General features: G+C 51.9%; 1 protein-coding gene across 4 annotated transcripts in view; it reads right to left on the minus strand.

Annotated features, from left to right (window-relative positions):
• The window catches only part of RAB11FIP4 (RAB11 family interacting protein 4), a 146,287-nt gene that overhangs the window by 45,885 nt on the left and 82,603 nt on the right, over positions 1-17,799 (minus strand). Inside the window, exon 1 of one of the 4 annotated variants that reach the window (XM_003953074.5) lies at positions 3,910-4,285. The exons of 2 other annotated variants lie outside the window; for them this stretch is intronic. In XM_003953074.5, the coding sequence (XP_003953123.2) occupies positions 3,910-4,155 (246 nt within the window). In that variant the 5' untranslated portion in view covers positions 4,156-4,285. Of the gene's footprint in view, positions 1-3,909; positions 4,286-17,799 lie in introns of those variants that run through there. One more of the 4 variants, XM_016932061.4, reaches the window with a different exon arrangement.

The raw sequence follows: 17,799 nt of genomic DNA on the forward strand, positions 1-17,799 counted from the left end.
TTGAGGATCAGACAAGAGATGAGGAGACAGCCTGGGTGGCACAGGCCAGAGTGTGGAAAACACGGGCAGGCTGCTGGCTGCTTTATGAGCCTTGAGAGCAGGACCTGTCCCTACCCGATAGGAGCTGACCCGTGGGAACAGCAGGCAGACCCAGGCAGCTGTCAGAGACACAGCTGTATGCACATCGCCGGTGCGCCCTTTGCTGGTTTGATTCGTGTGGTGGCAACAGCATAGTCTGGCAGGAAATGTTTCCACGTTCACATGGACAGGCTCGTCTGACCCAACTCAAGCTGAGGGCAGGGAAGTCCGTGGCAGCAGTGGCCACAGAAGCCTGTCCTCCAGAAATGTCTCAATGCCCAAATCCCCTCGACGCGGAGGCTCTGAGAAGGGCAGAGCAATGGAAGGCAGCTCGTGCCTGTGGATTTCTAGTCTCACTTGTACTGTCAGTCCCCTCTCCTCCTCCTCCTGGGATTCTGGGTTGTCACAGCATTGGGTGGTCCCCCATCTCTCTGAGTTTGTCCCCTGTCCCCCCAGCCCTGGCTTGCTCTCCAATCACATCCTGTCTTGTAGTTCTGTGGACAGACATAGCATGCCAACCACCGTCCCACCTCAGGGCCCTTGCAGTTCCTCTTTTCTCTGCCTGAACCTCTTTCGTTGGGATGTCACCTTCTCAGTGAGGACTTCCCTGTCTGACTCTGAAACCCAGCACTCCCTCCCCTTCCCTGCTCTTCCTCCTGCCAACTCCCATACTCCGTGTTTTACTGCTCTACCTGCCTCACTACCATCCTGCGAGCTCCTTGAAGGCAGGGGTTCTCGTCTGTTTTGTTCACTGCTGTATCTCCAGTGCCCAGCACAGAATCTGGCACAAAGTAGGCAACGAAGAATCTGGTGAATGAACTCAGTACCACTTGCCCTGTACTGGTAAATGTGCTGGGGGCTGAGCGAACAGAAATGGGGAAGCCTCTGTGTCCTGAAACGCCTCCTGGTGAGGGAGACTGTGGTACCATTCAGGGGCAAAGATCGTACGACATCCAGTAAGGCACCAGGTGGGACTGCCAAATCGGCATGCCTGTCTTGTGGTGCCTAATTGGTATGGATGGGACCACCCAATAATCCAGCCATGAGACCTGAGATGAAGTAACTGGGCATTGATCTTCGAGGCCAGTGTTTGAAGCCATAGGTGCCCAGTTCCTGAGTCAAGAGCCAGCAGAGCTGACCCAGAGGAAGACAGAGTCCAGCCCCAGGGGTTCTGTATGCCTGGCAAGGTCAGGGCACTGTGCCCCACTGCTAACACCAGACAGCAGGCACGAACAGATAAAGATGCTTCAGCTGGGTGTGGTGGCTCATGCCTGTAGTCCCAGCGCTTTGGGAAGGTGAGGCAGGCAGAACCCTTGAGCCCAGGAGTTTAAGACCAGCCTGGACAACATGGCAAAACCCCATCTCTACAAAAACAAAAACAAAAATTAGCCAGATGCAGGGTGGCACACACCTGTAGTCCCAGCTGAGACTGAGGTGGGAAGATTGCTTGAGCCTGGGAGGGTGGGAGGCTGCAGTGAGCCCTGCTCACACCACTTGACTCCAGCTTGGGCCACAGAGCAAGACCCTGTCTCAACTCAATTAAAAAAAAAAAAAGATGCTTCCTTTTCAAACACAATGAGCCCTGTGCCAGGAAACAGCATGCCCTTTCCCATTCGGAGATGCCTGCCTTCTGGGAACTGCTCACCTGCTATTTCATTGGGAGCCTCTCCTACCCCCTTCACCCCCTCCTTACCCATACCTAAAACATATAAAGTGAAATTGCGAAGTCTCCTCAGAACAGAATCAGTTGTGAAAAACCTCAGCATAACAGGCTGCCCAGATCGGGGACTGCCAGATACCTACGGGTGCAGATGAAGGAGGGAGTTGCGAGGGCCCCAGGTGAACGGCCAAAGAGAAAACCTTGGGTCTGAAGCAGCCTGCCTACCAGGAGGGGAAGGGGCTAGGAAGGCACTAGCATGCTTTAGAAGTGGCACAGATGGTCGGGAGGGAGAGTGGGGGCCGGTGGAGTATCTCAAGCTGCAGCCCAGAGCCTTCCGAGTGCAGGCTGCCCCTGGAACCCCGAAGGAGGTGGCTTAGAACCCAATGGGCCCTCTAATTTCTTCTGCTTTTCCTCCCCCACTTGCCTAAAAGTCCCTTCCGAGGGCAGGCTCCAGGCAGTCTCTCCTACAGACCTCCCTTAGGGCAAAGGTCACGCCTTCCAGCTGGCTCACCTGGCCCGGCTAGTCCCGCCCCTCGCCTCCGGCCCAGTCTTATCTCTTCTACTGGCCTTAGTCATTTACTCCACCCCCTTCGCCTAAGTCCAGGCCCCCCCTTCAAATTCCGAAGCTGTTCACTACGCATTTGCCCAAGGGGTGCTGCCTTCTGCAGTGAAGAACCCAAGCGGCTTCCCTCGCCCCGCCAGGCGACACTCTCCCCTGTGAAGTGACAGGGACCTCAAAGACAACTGCAGGCAACTTGCAATCAACTTAGAAGAGCTGGGCAGGCCCAGAGCAGACCCAGTATTCAGACTGCCTGAGCTTGCAAACACCTTGAAGGCAGGGAAGTGTCCCGTGTGTAATGTTCCCTGGGAACATAATCAACAGTCCCCGAAAGCCAGAAAGCAGGGTAAGGTTTGGGCCAGTGCCAGGGTGCCAGCACCTGGGGGAGACCCCAGTCAAAGGCAGCGACTCAGGCACTCCACCAACGCAAGGCTAGTTGGTGGGGGGAGGATATGGGGGGGAGTGAGAGCGCTCCCATTGCAGAGGTCTAGTGGCACACAATTAGTACTGCCTCCGACCCCTTTGAGTCTCCTTTTTCCCATCCCAGCAACCACTGTAACCACCTTTCAGCTGGGCCAGGACCTGGGGATGTTCTAAGGAATGTGCCTGCCCCATTGCTTTTCAGCGTCCCAGAAGCCCAAGCCAATGCCACCTGCCTCCTGCTCTGGCAGGGCAGGGCAGAAGTTTGGTGGATCACCAGGAACCAGCCCAGGGTGCTGCCACTCCAAGACCTGGTGGAGGCTAAGTGCAGAGACAGGACCCAGACCTCTCACATTGCTTTGAGAAAATCGGTCAGTCAAGGAAAACTGGCATGGCCCTCGGGGCGAGTGAGGTGTCATTTCCAGCCCTCTGTGGGAGAGCAGGGTGAGGGAAAAGGGAAAGAGGAGGAACTGGAGAGTTTGCACGGGCGAGGAGTAGGGTGCGGGGCTGTGTCGGAACCCAGTTCCCCACAGCACAGACACGCTCTCCAGAGACTGCGCCGCCAGGACCTTGGAGACACTTGTCGCCCGCACAGAGAAGCGGCTGTGCCAACAGCTCCCACCACCGGGCCAGACCGGCCGCCTCAAGGGCCACAACACACCTCCCACCACTGCAGCTTCTCGGCTGGGGAGAGGCAGGGCCCCGGCCCCACACCACGACCTGGGCTGGCCCCGAGGACTCCCCACCTCCACCATCCCAGAGGGACCGGGGAAGCCAGGAAACAGGCTCTGTGCAGCCGCCAAGAGCTACAGAAAAACTTGGCGGCGCTCAGCCCCCTCGGGGACCCGGCCCAAGGGTACAGCGCTGGGTACCACGCCGATCCCGCAAGAGCAGGAGGGCAGGGGCGCTGCGGCCGGAGGTGGGGCGCGCCGTCGGGTCCCCAGGGAGGCGCCCCAGCAGACGAGCCCCCTTCCTAGTCCACTAAAAGCACTTCCTGGAACTGCGCTGGGGAAGGAGCCGCCACCCGCGCACCTGGCAGCGGCTTCTACTCGCGGCCGAACGAGATGGCTCAGGTAACCCGACCTCCCAGGCCAAGTCCGCTCTCCGCCAACTTCCCGGGGCCGCGGGCCGGGCCGAGCCAGGTGCGCGTCGCCGGAGCCCTGCGAGCGCCAGCCCCGGGGCCGCCGCTTACCTGGCTCCCGAGAGCTGGCGGGGTGCGCATCCGCGGGCCGCTCTCCGGCAGAGGCGCGGAAGCCAGCGGGCGCGGGTCGGCGGCGCGCGGGGACGCGGCGGGCAGCCCCGAAGCGCAGGAACAATCGCGGCCGCGCCGCTGCCGCTCGCACTTCTGGGCACCAGTGGAAGGCGCGGCCCCGCCCCCGCCCGTTGCCGGGAGACCCGCGTGGGCCGAAGGGCTCTTTGTATCAAGCTGCGGTGACATCACGAGGCGCCTAGGCCCCGGGACTCGGGGGCGGGGCCTCGCGCCGGGGCGGGGCGGGGGCGGGGGCGGAGGACAGGGACGCGGCCCCGGAACCCGAGCCGCGGGGCGGGGCCCAGGTAACCCCGCCCCCAAGGTAGGGGCAGGTGGCTCCAGGGCGCCGACCAATGGCCGCGCGGCCGGCCCCGCCTCCGGAGGTGGAGCTCGCCTGGGCGCGCCCAGCTCAGTGCAGCCCTGGCCGGGACTCCAGGAGTCGGCGTGTGAGCTCGCGCCCCTGCCAGGTAGGCGCTGTAGTCTCTTGCCCGTTCTGCGCCACCCTCACGGTTTTTTGTCACCGCACTGTGAGATTCCGGCCGGCGCTCCCCGGCTCACACTGCGCACCCCGCCCCACACGGTCCGCCGCCGCCTCCACCCCCTAATGAGTCCGGGGGCGCCTAGGCTGACTTTCATCCAGAGTCCTACCCACAACTTTTCCAGCCTTTTCATGTGAAGTCGGAACCATCTCCATAACCAGCCCAGGAACACAAAGAACCAAGCGGCAACGAGAACTAAAGAACCAAAAAAAAAAAAAAAAAGGAGAGGACCCTTCCTGTTGAATGCTAGTAAATACTATTTATGTCAAACATGTGTCCTCAGGCCGGGCACAGTGGCTCAGACAAAGTGGCCGAGGCGGAGGATCTTTGAGGCCAGGAGTTTGAGACCAGCCTGGGCAACATAGCGACATCTCGTCTCTACAAAAAATTAAATGTTTAAAAATGTACTCCCCAACCCCCCATCACTCTTAACCATGCCCTGGACTTTAAAAAGACAAAAATGAGATGAATGTAAAGCGGCAAATATTGCAAATGTGGTTGCCCTTTGACCTGCTGTTGCACTATATAACTTGAGTGAGGGGAGAGATTTATCTTCCTGTCTGGCTCAAAGCCACCTTTGCCTTCCCTGAGTCTTCACTGGCCAACAAAGTGGCAACGGCACTTTGGTACGGGCAGGACCAGTGGGGCATCTGGGTGCTTTGGTCCTGCACCACCCTACACACCCACCCACACCCACACATGCACACACACACACAGGCACACACACACACATGCACACACGCACCAGCTTTGCCCACTTCTCTGCCTCTTGGCTGTCAACTTCCTTCTCAGTCTCTCCTGCCAGTAAATTCGCAGCGGCCCCTATGTTTACCAGGGCTTGTCTCTGAGGCAAAGCAGCCGCTGGGGCTCCCAGAACTGCTGGGAACTTTCCAAATGGGACAGCATTAGGTAGAGGAGGGCCTCCTGGCCAGAGCCACCTAAGAGAGGAGCTAGAGCTGTGGCCCCAAGAGAAACTCCACTGCCCCAGCCCTCTCCTCGGAAAGTATGCCTTGCTGTTCAGAGATATATGTGCAGAGGCCAGACTGTTTCTCTTGTTTGTGTCCGCTCCCACAGTCTCTAACACACAGGAGCACTGTGGTGTATCATAAAGAACACACATGTTGGTTGGATGTGGCGGCTCATGCCTGTAATCCCAGTGCCTATGAGAGGCCAAAGCAGGAGCGTTACTTGTGGCTAGGTATTTGAGGCCAGCTTGGACAACACAGCAAGGTATTTGAGGCCAGATTGGACAACACAGCAAGACCCCATCCCTACCAAAAAATTAGAAATAAAAACATTAGGCAGGTGTGGTGGCACGTACCTGTAGTCCCAGCTACTTGGGAGGCTGAGGAGGATCACTTGAGCCCAGGAGTTTGAGGCTGCAGTGAGCCATGATGGCACCACTGCACTCCAGCCTGGTTGACAGCAAGACCCTGTCTCTATTTGTTTATTTATTTATTTATTTTGAGATTTATATTTCATTCTGTTGCCCAGGCTGGAGTGCAGTGGCGTGAGCTTGGCTCACTGCAACCTCCGCCTCCTGGGTTCAAGTGATTCTTCTGCCTCAGCCTCCCAAGTAGCTGAGACTACTGGTGTGTGCCACCACGCCCAGCTAATTTTTGTATTTTTAGTAGAGACGGGGTTTCACCATATTGGCCAGGCTGGTCTTGAACTCCTAACCTCATGATCTGCCTGCCTCGGCCTCCCAAAGTGCTGGGATTACAGGCGTGAGCCACTGCGCCTGGCTGACCCTGTCTCTATTTAAAAAAAAAAATAAGAGTACCTATGTGGTGTATCATACCACTGGCTTTGAAATCAAACAGACTTGGGTTTGAATTGAGTCTTATTTCCCAGATGTCTTGGGACAAGTTCTGTTACTTCTCTAAGACTCAATGTCTTCATCTGTAAGATGGGAATGGTACCTCACAGGATGTTGTACACCCTAGCACAGTGACTACACTTAATTTTAGGCACTCCTCAAAGGTGTGGTATGCGATTGAGCCCATGCACCCTGGGCCCACTCTATCTGCCTTCCCATCTCCACCCTGAGACCTTAAGCTCAGCAGTGTCCCAAAAGGTTTTAGGATGTGGCTGAGTCCAGGGGTTCTATCTTGGTTTCCCTTCTTGCCTTCCAAGTCCGATGTTGCCCCTAAGGATTATTAGGCTCAAAGCAGGTCACATGACAGGATCGTCCAGAACCAAGAAAGAAAAGCAGAAACCAAGGGTGATCATCCCTTCTCTGGTCGTGACTCTCTCCCAGAGAAGGTCAATGGAGAAAGTCAGGCCTGTCAAGCCCCCTCCCTGTCCCCACCATGGGCAGCCTGAGCGACATTTCTCAAGAGCTCTATGGAACGGGTGGTATCAGTAGGTCCTTCTTTATTTTTCTCAAAGGTAGTGGAGTGGGGAATGTCTGCAGGTACTTGTCCTTAAAAGCAGAGTGACAGAGAAAGGCCACAGATGCATTGAACACTCCTGGGTTTGAAGCCTGCCCAGTTCCACTTATCAAGGGAAGTCAATGTTTTGGAGCCTCAGTCTCTACCTCTAGAAAATGGAAATAAGACATTTCCTCTTGCAGTTGTGAAGTTTCAATGAAATGATAAAGTGTCTAGTGCAATGCCTAAGATGCTGCAGGTGCTCAATAAATGGCAGTTCCTAGTCACTACCAGCAGCATGAGTGAGCTGCAGTCTGACGCACTGGTTCTGTGCATGGGTGCCGGGGCCAAGGGCCATATCTTGGCTTTACCACCTTGTTGCTAAATGAACGTAGGCAAGTTTAAGTCCCAGTGTCTCAATTTCCTCATCTTTAAATTGGAGATAATAATAGTATGTATTTTAGAACTATTGTGAGGATCAAAATAATCAGGACCAGTAAAATACATAGAACAGAGCCTGGCACAGAGCAGGTAACCAATAAACAGTAGCTATTACTAATGATCATTATGGCAAGAGGCTGAGGGGAATAGAGGTGAGGATTAGAGGCAGCCTGAGGGAAAATTTAGGACCCTGACTTTTGAGGGAAGGGCTAACACTTTCCAGCAGGGTTCAGAGAAGCAATGATAGTCCAGTGGGGGGTGGGGTGGGGATGGTGACTGTATCTGATGGGTGAGATTAGACACAGGATGAATATGGGATCTGAGGGCTCTAACACAGGCTAGGATTCAGTGTCCTTGGTTCAAACGGGGGCTAAGAGTGAGTTAATAGGAAATATAATCCTGCCTTCTGAGCATAGCACCACCTATGAGGATGTGGGGAAGGAAGGTCTTGAGTTAGGTACCCTGGTCTCTTAGCATTACCTGTGAGGTTCCTTTTTTTTTTTTAAGAGACAACGTCAGGCCCAGCGCAGTGGCTCACTCCTGTAATCCCAGCACTTTGGGAGGCCGAGGCGGGCAGATCACCTGAGGTCAGGAATTCGAGACCAGCCTGGCCAACGTGGCGAAACCCTGTCTCTGCTAAAAATACAAAAATTAGCTGGGTGTAGTGGCGAGCGCTTGTAATCCCAGATACTCTGGAGGCTGAGGCAGGAGAATCACTTGAACCTGAGAGGTGGAGGTTGTAGTGAGCCAAGATTGTGCCACTGCACTCCAGCCTAGGTGACAGAAGGAGACTGTCTCAAAAAAAAAAAAAAAAAAAAAAAAGATAAGATCTTGCTCTGTTGCCTAGGCTGAAGTGCAGTGGCACAATCATAGCTCACTGTAGCCTCAAACTCCTGGGCTCAAGCAATCCCCCCACCTCAGCTTCCCAAAATGCTGGGATTACAGGCATGAGCCACCATGCCTGGCCTCTCTGTGTCTATTTTCTTTCGCTGCCACCATGCAAGAGTTAGCTCAACATTGGATGGTGTAAAGAAGCAACATTCTGCACATGTTTGGGGCCATGTGGAATGACTGGCTAAATATATATATATGGTTTCATGATCATTATTTTGAGAAAAGAACCCTTCTGAACATTACCTAATGTTAACATTAGCCAAGCAAGTGATGCCAACCAATATTAGCCAAGTGAACGAACAACAGCTGACATAAATAGTATTGGAGCTAAAACAAAAAGTCTGGCAAGTTGTTCTCAAACTGAGTTTGTTGGAACCCTCAGGGTTCTGTGGAGACTTCGCAAAAGGGAAGATGTGCTCCAGGGGAACCATAAAAATAGCTCCACTTCTGTCTGCTGTACATGCTGTCTTCTGTATGAAACTTCATGTGAATAAAGGGTTCTATGGCTTTAAAAATGTTTAAAATCACTGGTATAGTATAACCATTTCCCAGACAGGGGAATGAGCCCCAGAGGTGGGAAATGGCATCTCCCCTCACAAGTAGCACACTCAGTTAGTGGTGGAGCCAGGAGTAGAGCCAGGTTGCATTACTCTCAGTCTAGTGCTCTCCAAGGTGGACACCAGTCATTAATCAGGACTGTGAGCATCAGTCAAACCCGGTCCATCTTAGCAGGGCTTGATTCTGTCAATGCACACACAGAGGACATTCTTTCTTTACTTTTTTTTTTTTTTTTTTTGAGACGCAGTCTCACTCTGTCACCCGGGCTGGAGTGCAATGGCATGATCTCGGCTCACTGCAAACTCCGCCTCCAGGGTTCAAGCGATTCTCCTGCCTCAGCCTCCTGAGTAGCTGGGACTATAGGCGCATGACACCACGCCTGGCTAATTTTTGTATTTTTAGTAGAGACCGGGTTTCACCATGTTGGTCAGGATGGCCTCGAACTCCTGATCTCGTGATCCGCCCGCCTCGGCCTCCCAAAGTGCTGGGATTATGGGTGTGAGCCACTGCCCCCGGCCAGAGGACATTATTTCTGCCCAGCTGGGGCTCTATGTGTGGAAAAGCCCCCCTGGCAGCTAGCTAGGACTTTACCACAAGTACTTGTCCTCTCTCACCTCTCTCTCAGAGGTCCTTTGACTCCACACTCAGGAAGTTCAGCTACAACTCTTAAATCTCAGCTTTCATCCCAGGTGGTAAATTCAGTATCTGATGACTTAAGCAGTGGCTTAGGGAAGGGACTACCAAGCAAGTAGGCAGGACTCTGAGACTGCAGGGAAGGGACTACCAAGCAAGTAGGCAGGACTCTGAGACTGCAGAGGCCTCTTGACCCCAAAGGAAAGTCATTCCTAATTTTTTTTCTTTTCTTTTTTTTTTTTTTTTTTTTTTTTTTTTTTTTTTTTTTTTTAGAATCTCCCTCTGTCACCCAAGCTGGAGTGCAGTGGTGCAATCTTTGCTCACTGCAACCTCTGTCTCCTGGGTTCAGGTGATTCTTGTGCCTCAGCCTCCTGAGTAACTGAGATTACAGGCATATGCCACCACACTTAGCTAACTTTTTGTATTTTTAGTAGAGATGGGGTTTTGCTATGTTGGCCAGGCTAGTCTTGAACTGGCCTCAAGCGATCTGCCCGCCTCGGCCTCCCAAAGTGCTGGGATTACAGGCGTGAGCCACCGCACCTGGCCCCCAATTTTTTATTTAGAAAAAAAATGGGAATGACTCTTGGATCCAAAAGCCCTCTCTCGCCAGTGGGGATGTGTCTAGGGGTCTGCACTAAGCTGGCATCTTCTCTGACCACTCCTTCCTCTGCCTCTTCCCACCAAACCCAGTGAAGATGCAGGAGGCCTGGGTTCTGGGCTCTCCCTAACTTTTTGGGCCTCAGACTCCTCCCCTGGAAGAGCTTTTAGCTGGACAGCACATCTTTAGGTCTCTTCCAATTCTGCAACTCTGTGCCAGCCCAGGAGAGGATCTTGGACTGTGGAAACAAGGTGTTTCCCTTGGCAAACACTCCGGTGTTGGTGACTGTCCACTGGCCGGGATGATTTCACCAGCCTGCCCCTGGGGCTGGGTTCTCTTGTAACATCTGGCTGGATGCTGTGCAGACGGGGTGGGACCTGGTCTTATTGACTCTGGAGCCCAGGTTGAGTCTTCAGAAGCTCCAAGCTCTATTTGTGTCAACCTGTGCATGTATAAACAATGGGTTTTCTTACTCATTCAAGCTCAACGAAAGGGGGAAAATGGTGAGAAAACCAGTGTTTCCTCCCTAACAAACAAGCCCCCTGACTCATTCAGTCATCCAAGAAGAGGAGGTGGCAGGGGAGGAGGAAGTCCAGCAAGGTGTTCTTTTGACTTGAATTGGGTGAGGGCAAGGAGAAAAACTTCGTTTTCCTCTACTCTTGGTAACATCAGAGTTACCCAGACAGCAAAACCCAGGCAGCAAAAACAACTCTCCTTTCCCCAAACACCTCACCCTCCCCACCTCCTCCCAGACTTGGGCAGCACAGAGGTCCCACCCTGCCTGCCACTACCCATGTCTCTGATTGGCTATTAACTCAGCTAGAAGCTTTGTAGGAGTGGACTGCCCTTTTTCAGGAGTGGACAACCCTTTAAAGCAGTGGTTCCTAAACTGCACCGCACATCAGGATCACTTGAAGAACTTAAAAAATGCTTGGAATCACTTGAACCTAAAAAAATGTCAATCACATACCCCATGGCAACCTAATCCAAATGTCACAGTGGAAGCCAGGTGTTGGCAGTTTTTAAAGATCCCAGTGATTCTGATGCAGCAGTTTGGGAACTGCTTTGTTAAAGGCTTGCTGACAACAGTAGGTGCTGATATGATCACAGGTGAAGGGATCGTTTGTTCTTTGATTCCTTCATTCATTCTTTAATTCATTCCTTCATTCTTTCATTCATTCCTTCATTCTTTCAGTCATTCCTTCATTAATTCCTTCATTTGTTCAAAACAGTTAGTGCCAGGCTCTGTTCTAGGTGTTGTAGACACAGCCTTGATCAGTACCAAGTCTTGGTTGATTCTTGTGGAGCTGACATTTTAGTGGGAGAAGTCAGATGATGAAACAATAAATTAATGAGTGACATATATAATATGTGCTCTGAAGAAAAACAAAGCAGGGTATGGGCATAGAGAGACCCTGGAGGCAGGGAGACTATTTTCTTTCTTTTTTTTTTTTTTTTTTTTTTTTGAGACGGAGTCTGGAGTCTGGCTCTGTCGCCAGGCTGGAGTGCAGTGGCGTGATCTCGGCTCACTGCAACCTCTGCCTCCTGGGTTCAAGCGATACTCGTGCCTCAGCCTCCCGAGTAGCTGGGATCACAGGCACGTGCCACCACACCCAGCTAATTTTTTTATTTTTAGTAGAGAGAGGGTTTCACCATGTTGGCCAGGGTGGTCTCGATCTCCTGACCTAAAGCGATCCACCCACCTCGGCCTCAAAGTGGTGGGATTACAGGCATGAGCCACCGCACCCGGCCAGGGGGACTATTTTCACTATGGATTTAGGCACCAATTTTTGCTTCAGGAAAGGGTGGCTGTGCACTTGCCTGCTACTCCAGACTTTATTATTTATCCACTCTCTGGCCAAAACAGCCTTTCTTGACCATGCTCAACGTCCTACCTGCTGCCTCCCTGCTTGCCTCTTTCTCATAAGCTCCTCCTTCAGGGCCGAGGCCTGGCATCCTGGCACACAATGTTCTCGCTCCTCCTCCTCCCCAACTGTCAGCAGTAACATCTGGCAGGGGCCTGAGTGAGGCAGTAATCTGTCAAGGATCATTTATGTGCAGCCGCCAAGGGCTTGTGGGGTGAGAGGCCGTGTGGAGCAGTGGAGAAATAGTGGAACTCAGGGCCAGAAGACCTGGATTTGAGGCCTGGATCTGCCACATATTGGCTAAAGGCAAGTAACTTCACCGAGCCTCAGTTTCCTCCTCAGTCAAATGGAGAGAGTACAACCAACTTTCTAAGACTGGGAGATGCGTTAGAAGAGAAAAAGTCAAAGACTTTTGCCCCATGTTTTGCAAATATGAGGACTTTAAAACAATTATCTAGGCCTATATAAACATGAAATCACAATGCATTAAAGCTGGAAGGGATCCCATTTCACCAATGGGAAACAGGCCTAGAGAGAAGAAATGACTTACCTATAGTCACAAAGCTTGCTAACGGCAGATGGACCCACACCAATCCTAGAAAAGGGAGGTGGTTGGGAGTAGAGTAGGTGTGCTGTTTTTAGTACCAAACTTTTGGCCTCCTCTGTCCACCAGGCAAACTCCTATCCATCCTTCAAAACTCCACCCAGGTATGATTTCCCAGGTGATACCTTCCCTGTCTTCTCCAGTGATAATACATTATTCCTTGGCTTCATGATCTCTATGCCTCAATCACAAGCTGTGTTACTAAGAGGAACACACTGAATTGTCAGGATTGGCCTCCTGTCAGGTCCCCTACCATTCTGCAATTCCTGAGGACAGGGTCCATGCCCCTGGTGTCTTTGGACTTAAGCTCCTAACATGTCTGGCACACAGTAATCACCTGGGGAATGGTTAGGGCCCTGAATGGGACTGAGAATCCCTCACCCACAGACAATGGAAAGCTGAGGACTTGATTTTTGAATTAGCGGAAGCCTTTTCTGAAGTTCCTGAGATGGGCATTTGAAAGGTGAGAGACCTTCTCAAGTCAGGCTGCCCTCTTCCCAGACACATCAGATCTCAACTCTGAAGAAACAATTCCTCTACCTAATGGGAACCTTGGACAAGGGCCCTGAAACCAAGGAGAGAACATTTCCCTGCAGCCTATTGTTGATAACAGCTATGAACTATGTGCCAGCCACTTCATTTCTTAATTTAATCCAACAATCTTGTAGAGTAGATGTTACTGCACTCATGATACAAATAAGGAAACTGAGGCTCAAGAGGATTAAGTGGTGGCAGAGCCAAGATTTGTACCCAGATCTGGCCCACGTTCAGGACTCCCTTCTGCCTCTCTTGTTGCATCACTGGCTTACTTACAGCAACCGGAATTGCCTGGGAAGCAGCAGAAACTAATTGGTAAGGACGATTGAAGACCATGAGCAATTAAAGGCCTCAAGTTCCTCTTCATCATCCTTGGGTTGCAGGTGTCTGCTGTCCAGCTCAGCAGTGTCTCAGTCAGTGGCAGCCCACATCAGGCGTCTGTGATTTGCCACATGCACCTCTGCAGTCCTACCTGCTGGCTTAGAGCTGAGGACTGGCCGCTACCTGCTGTTGACTTGGCTGCTGCCTCCTGCCCCAGTTCTAAGCCCAGGGAGATGCATCCTGCCATTTCCCTGGCTGCCACCAGATAAGCTAAGCAGTATGAGGCCAGGGCTCCAGGGAGGGAGGGAAGGAAGCAGTATTTGTTGTCTTCAAAGATGTGTTTTGTGGAAACCCCATCCCACTCTGATAGCAAGAAATTGATCTGTGGTCAAATCAGCCGGTGAAGTTCTTCACTCCCTCTTGAAGATGTCACAGGCACCTCTGCAGGAGAGAAGCCTCCCTAGCTTTTAACCCCAGGTTTCCTTAAGGCAATTGGGCTTGGACAGGACCCTTCTTATTTAACATTTAACAACACAAGGGATCAGTGTTCTGAGAAGAGCACACCTGGGCAAACAATGCACCAGGCTCCCAACACACGCGGAAGGCAGACGTTATGTTCATCTTAAAGGTATTTACAGCTGGCCAGGCACGGTGGCTCATGCCTGTAATCCCAGCACTTTGGGAGGCCAAGGCGGGTGAATCATTTGAGGTCAAGAGTTCGAGACCAGCCTGGCCAACATAGTGAAAACCCGTCTCTACTAAAAATACAAAAATTAGCCAGGTGTGGTGGTGGTCGCCTATAATCCCAGCTACTCAGGAGGCTGAGGCAGGGGAATCGCTTGAACCCGGGAGGTGGAGGTTGCAATGAGCCGAGATCTAGCCACTGCACTCCAGCCTGGGTGACAGAGACTCTGTCTCAAAAAAAAAAAAAAAAGTATTAACAGCAAATGGCCACATAGCACTTAATATATACAAGCTCCGTTCTAGTGCTTCACATGATATGAGCTCATTTAATCCTCCCGACAACCCTACGAGGCAGGTATTATCCCCATTTTACAGATGGGGAAACTGAGGCTCAGAGAGGTTATTCAAGGACATACAGCTAGTAAGTTGAGAGCCAGGAGTCAAACCCAGGCAGCCTGGCTCCAGAGACTGTGCACCTAGCCGTTATCCTATGTAAAAAAGAGAGGCTCGGTTTTGTATAATAAAATAACGTCCCCAAAGTAACCATCATAGAACCAAGACCATTCATTCATTCACCCCGTCATTCATTTACTCAAACAAGAATCACTGAGCAGAAACCGCAGGCCAGACCTAGTGCTGGCCACCCAGAGACCAAGGAAGAACAAGGTGCAGCCTTGCTGTGGACCTGCCGGCTGCCTGTCTAGGCGCCTCTGACGCCCGCGCTGCTCTTCTCCCCACAGCTTGTCTGGGGACCTGGGGCTCTGCTGTCAGCTTCGCACCCTCCCAGCCGTGGCTTCTCATCTATATCTGATGGGTCAAGGAGGGTGGGCGGGGAGCACCCAGCTTCTCCCCAAGCCCAGGCTCCTTCCTCAGCCCCACAGGGGAGCACTGAGCCCCCCACCAGGTAAGTGCCCCCTCCTCACAGTCGTGTGGTTGCTCCCTGCCTGAGGAACACTCCAGGTGGCAGCCATTAGTCTCAGATTTAGCGGCCTCCTGAGAGGCGGGATGACAGTGGACGATGATGACTCTGAGTCTGTTCTGGGGTTGGAAGGACACGCACTGAAGGGCTTGTAACTCCACTCTGAAAGCAGAGTCCCCCACAACTGTCTCCTAAATTATCTCAGTGATGCTGGGATGAAGAAGTATCCCAAACCACAACACGCAAGCTACCCCACAAAAGACAGAAGAAGGGCTGCAGACTCTGCCCTGTGGAGAAGGTGGTGGGGCTGGGGAGAGGGCGGCTCCCTGGGGCCTGCCCAAGTTTATCCCCTGAATAAACAGGAGGCCACAGCAGACCGGATGGGCTGGTGTCGGGAGACTGGCTGGCCTCCGTGCTCAGTCACAGATGCCTCCTTTGTGCCTCCCCTGCCAGGGCTGGGCTGGGCAAAGGAAAACCAAAGGTGCCCGGCCTCTGGACACGGAGCCACTGTTCCACCCACTTAGGGGAAAACCACAGCCCGGCAACAGCTCTGTGGCTGCAGCCCAGGCGGGCTGAAGGAGCTTCTGTGTTCACGTAGAAACTGGAGAAGCCAGTGCAGTGGGGAGACAGGCTGCTCATGGGGTGCCCTAAAAAAGAAACCTTTCTTCCAGGCCAGGTCCCCTGCGGTCCCCACTGGATCACAAGGCCACATTCATGGGGTGAAGCCCCCTAGTGCCCCACCAGCCCAGGTTTCAGCCCCAGCTCTGCTATTACTACCTGTAGCTCGTCTAGTCTCTTAGCCTTGGTTTCTTATGTGACCAACAGAGTTAATAGTACACACGAGGCCAGGCACGGTGGCTCACACCTATAATCCCAGCACTTTGGGAGCCCGAGGTGGGTGGATCCCTTGAGGTTAGGAGTTCGAGACCAGCCTGGCCAACATGGTGAAATCCCGTCTCTACTAAAAATACAAACATTAGCTGGGCATGATGGCACGTGACTGTAATCCCAGCTACTTGGGAGGCTGAGGCAGGAGAATCACTTGAACCCAGGAGGCAGACATTGCAGTGAGCCAAGATTGCACCACTGCACTCCAGCCTGGGTGACAGAGGAGGACACCGTATCAAAAAAAAAAAAAAAAAGTACAGTCGATTCTCATTATTTGCAGTAGTTATGCTCTATGAAGTCACTACAAACACAGAATCGTGAATACTGAACCATTGCCCCTAGGGGAAATACTGGTTCAATTCCTGTGAGCCTCTGATCACAACATTTTCATCAAACGATCAATGCATAACCTTGTTTTAAGCATGTCTCTGTTTAAAGACACTGTATTTAATACATATTGTTGATTCATTAACATTGAACTCACTGTAGCTCATGCCTGGGCAAAGCTTATCTAACACTCAGTCGTTATTTTCTCCACAAGGCACGTCCCAGCCTTCTTGCATTTAGGAACACTAGACAGCCTTTGGGGGCCATTTCAAATAGCAAAATCGCCAATAAAAAAAAAAACACAAAAATGCAGAAAACGTGGCACTAACTAGACCGTGAAGAGGACACTTGTTTACAGTATGAGAGCTGAAACAAGAAGGCCGCTTGTCGCCTTGTTTGACCTCAGCTGGGAACATGCACGTTGGGCAACTCACATCTTCACCACCGTGAGAATGTTTGCAAATGATCACAAAGGCTCTGCGAGTATTGATTTTGGTGTTACAAATGAATTTCAGCAAGCAGGCAAATTTGCAAATACAGAATGTGCAAGTAATAAGGACCAACTGTATCTGTGTCACAGGGGTTTTGAGGGATGGCTTGTTAAATGAAAGAATGCACGACGAATGCTTAAGCATAGCAACAGCTCAAATCTTTTTACTGTAACTAGTATTATTTGCTGAACCTACCACGTCTTGACAGCTTAGAATGTCTTTCTTTGTGCTTTTTCCAGTGAATGAAGCCCAGAGTCAGGTTTGAAGCACACCAGTGCCCTTTGCAGCTGGGAGACTTGCAGGTTAAGCTGACTCTCCTTTCTTCTTGTCTTCTCATCTCCAGCACTGCTTCCCACCACTCACTCACAGCCAGTGGCCATGCCCAGTGACCTCCCCACCAGGTCTACACACCAACCTGCACAGGTGCCTCTACTCTGCCTTCTTCTTGATACAAAGCATTATTCACAGATGGACCCTTCCATGTGGGCCCTGGACCCCATCCCCTTCAAGGTTTTGCTCCTGCCCTCCCCTTCTGAATCATCCATTTCTCCTTCTCTATGAGTTCTTCTCCTCACCACATTATGCCCCTGGCTTTAAACGTTCCTTCAAGTTCCTCCCTGAACACCACAGCGGTTGAAATGAACTAACTAGAGTGTCATGGGTCCTCATCTTACCTTAACAATCCTCATAGCACCTGGTGAGGTGAATCTCTCTGTTTTTTTTTGTTTTTGTTTTGTTTTGTTTTGTTTTGTTTTGTATTTTGAGACAGTGTTTCGCTCTGTCGTGCCCAGGCTAGAGTGCAGTGGTGCAATCTTGGCTCACTGCAACCTCCACCTGCTGGGTTCAAGCTATTCTCCTGCCTTAGCCTCCCAAGTAGATAGGATTACAGGCACCGGATCTCTCCTTTAAACACTTTCTCTCTTTTTTTTTTTTTTTTTGAGATGGAGTCTAGCTCTGTCCCCCAGGCTGGAGTGCAGTGGCGCAATCTCAGCTTACTGAAGCCTCTGTCTCCCAGGTTCAAGTGAATCTCCTGCCTCAGCCCCGAGTAGCTGGAACTACAGGCATGCACCACCACACCTGGCTAACTTGTGTATTTTCAGTAGAGATGGGTTTCACCATATTGGCCAGGCTGGTCTCGAACTCCTGACCTTAAGTGATCCAC

This window comes from Pan troglodytes, chromosome 19 (genome assembly GCF_028858775.2).
Source record: "Pan troglodytes isolate AG18354 chromosome 19, NHGRI_mPanTro3-v2.0_pri, whole genome shotgun sequence".
Classification (NCBI taxonomy): domain Eukaryota; kingdom Metazoa; phylum Chordata; class Mammalia; order Primates; family Hominidae; genus Pan; species Pan troglodytes.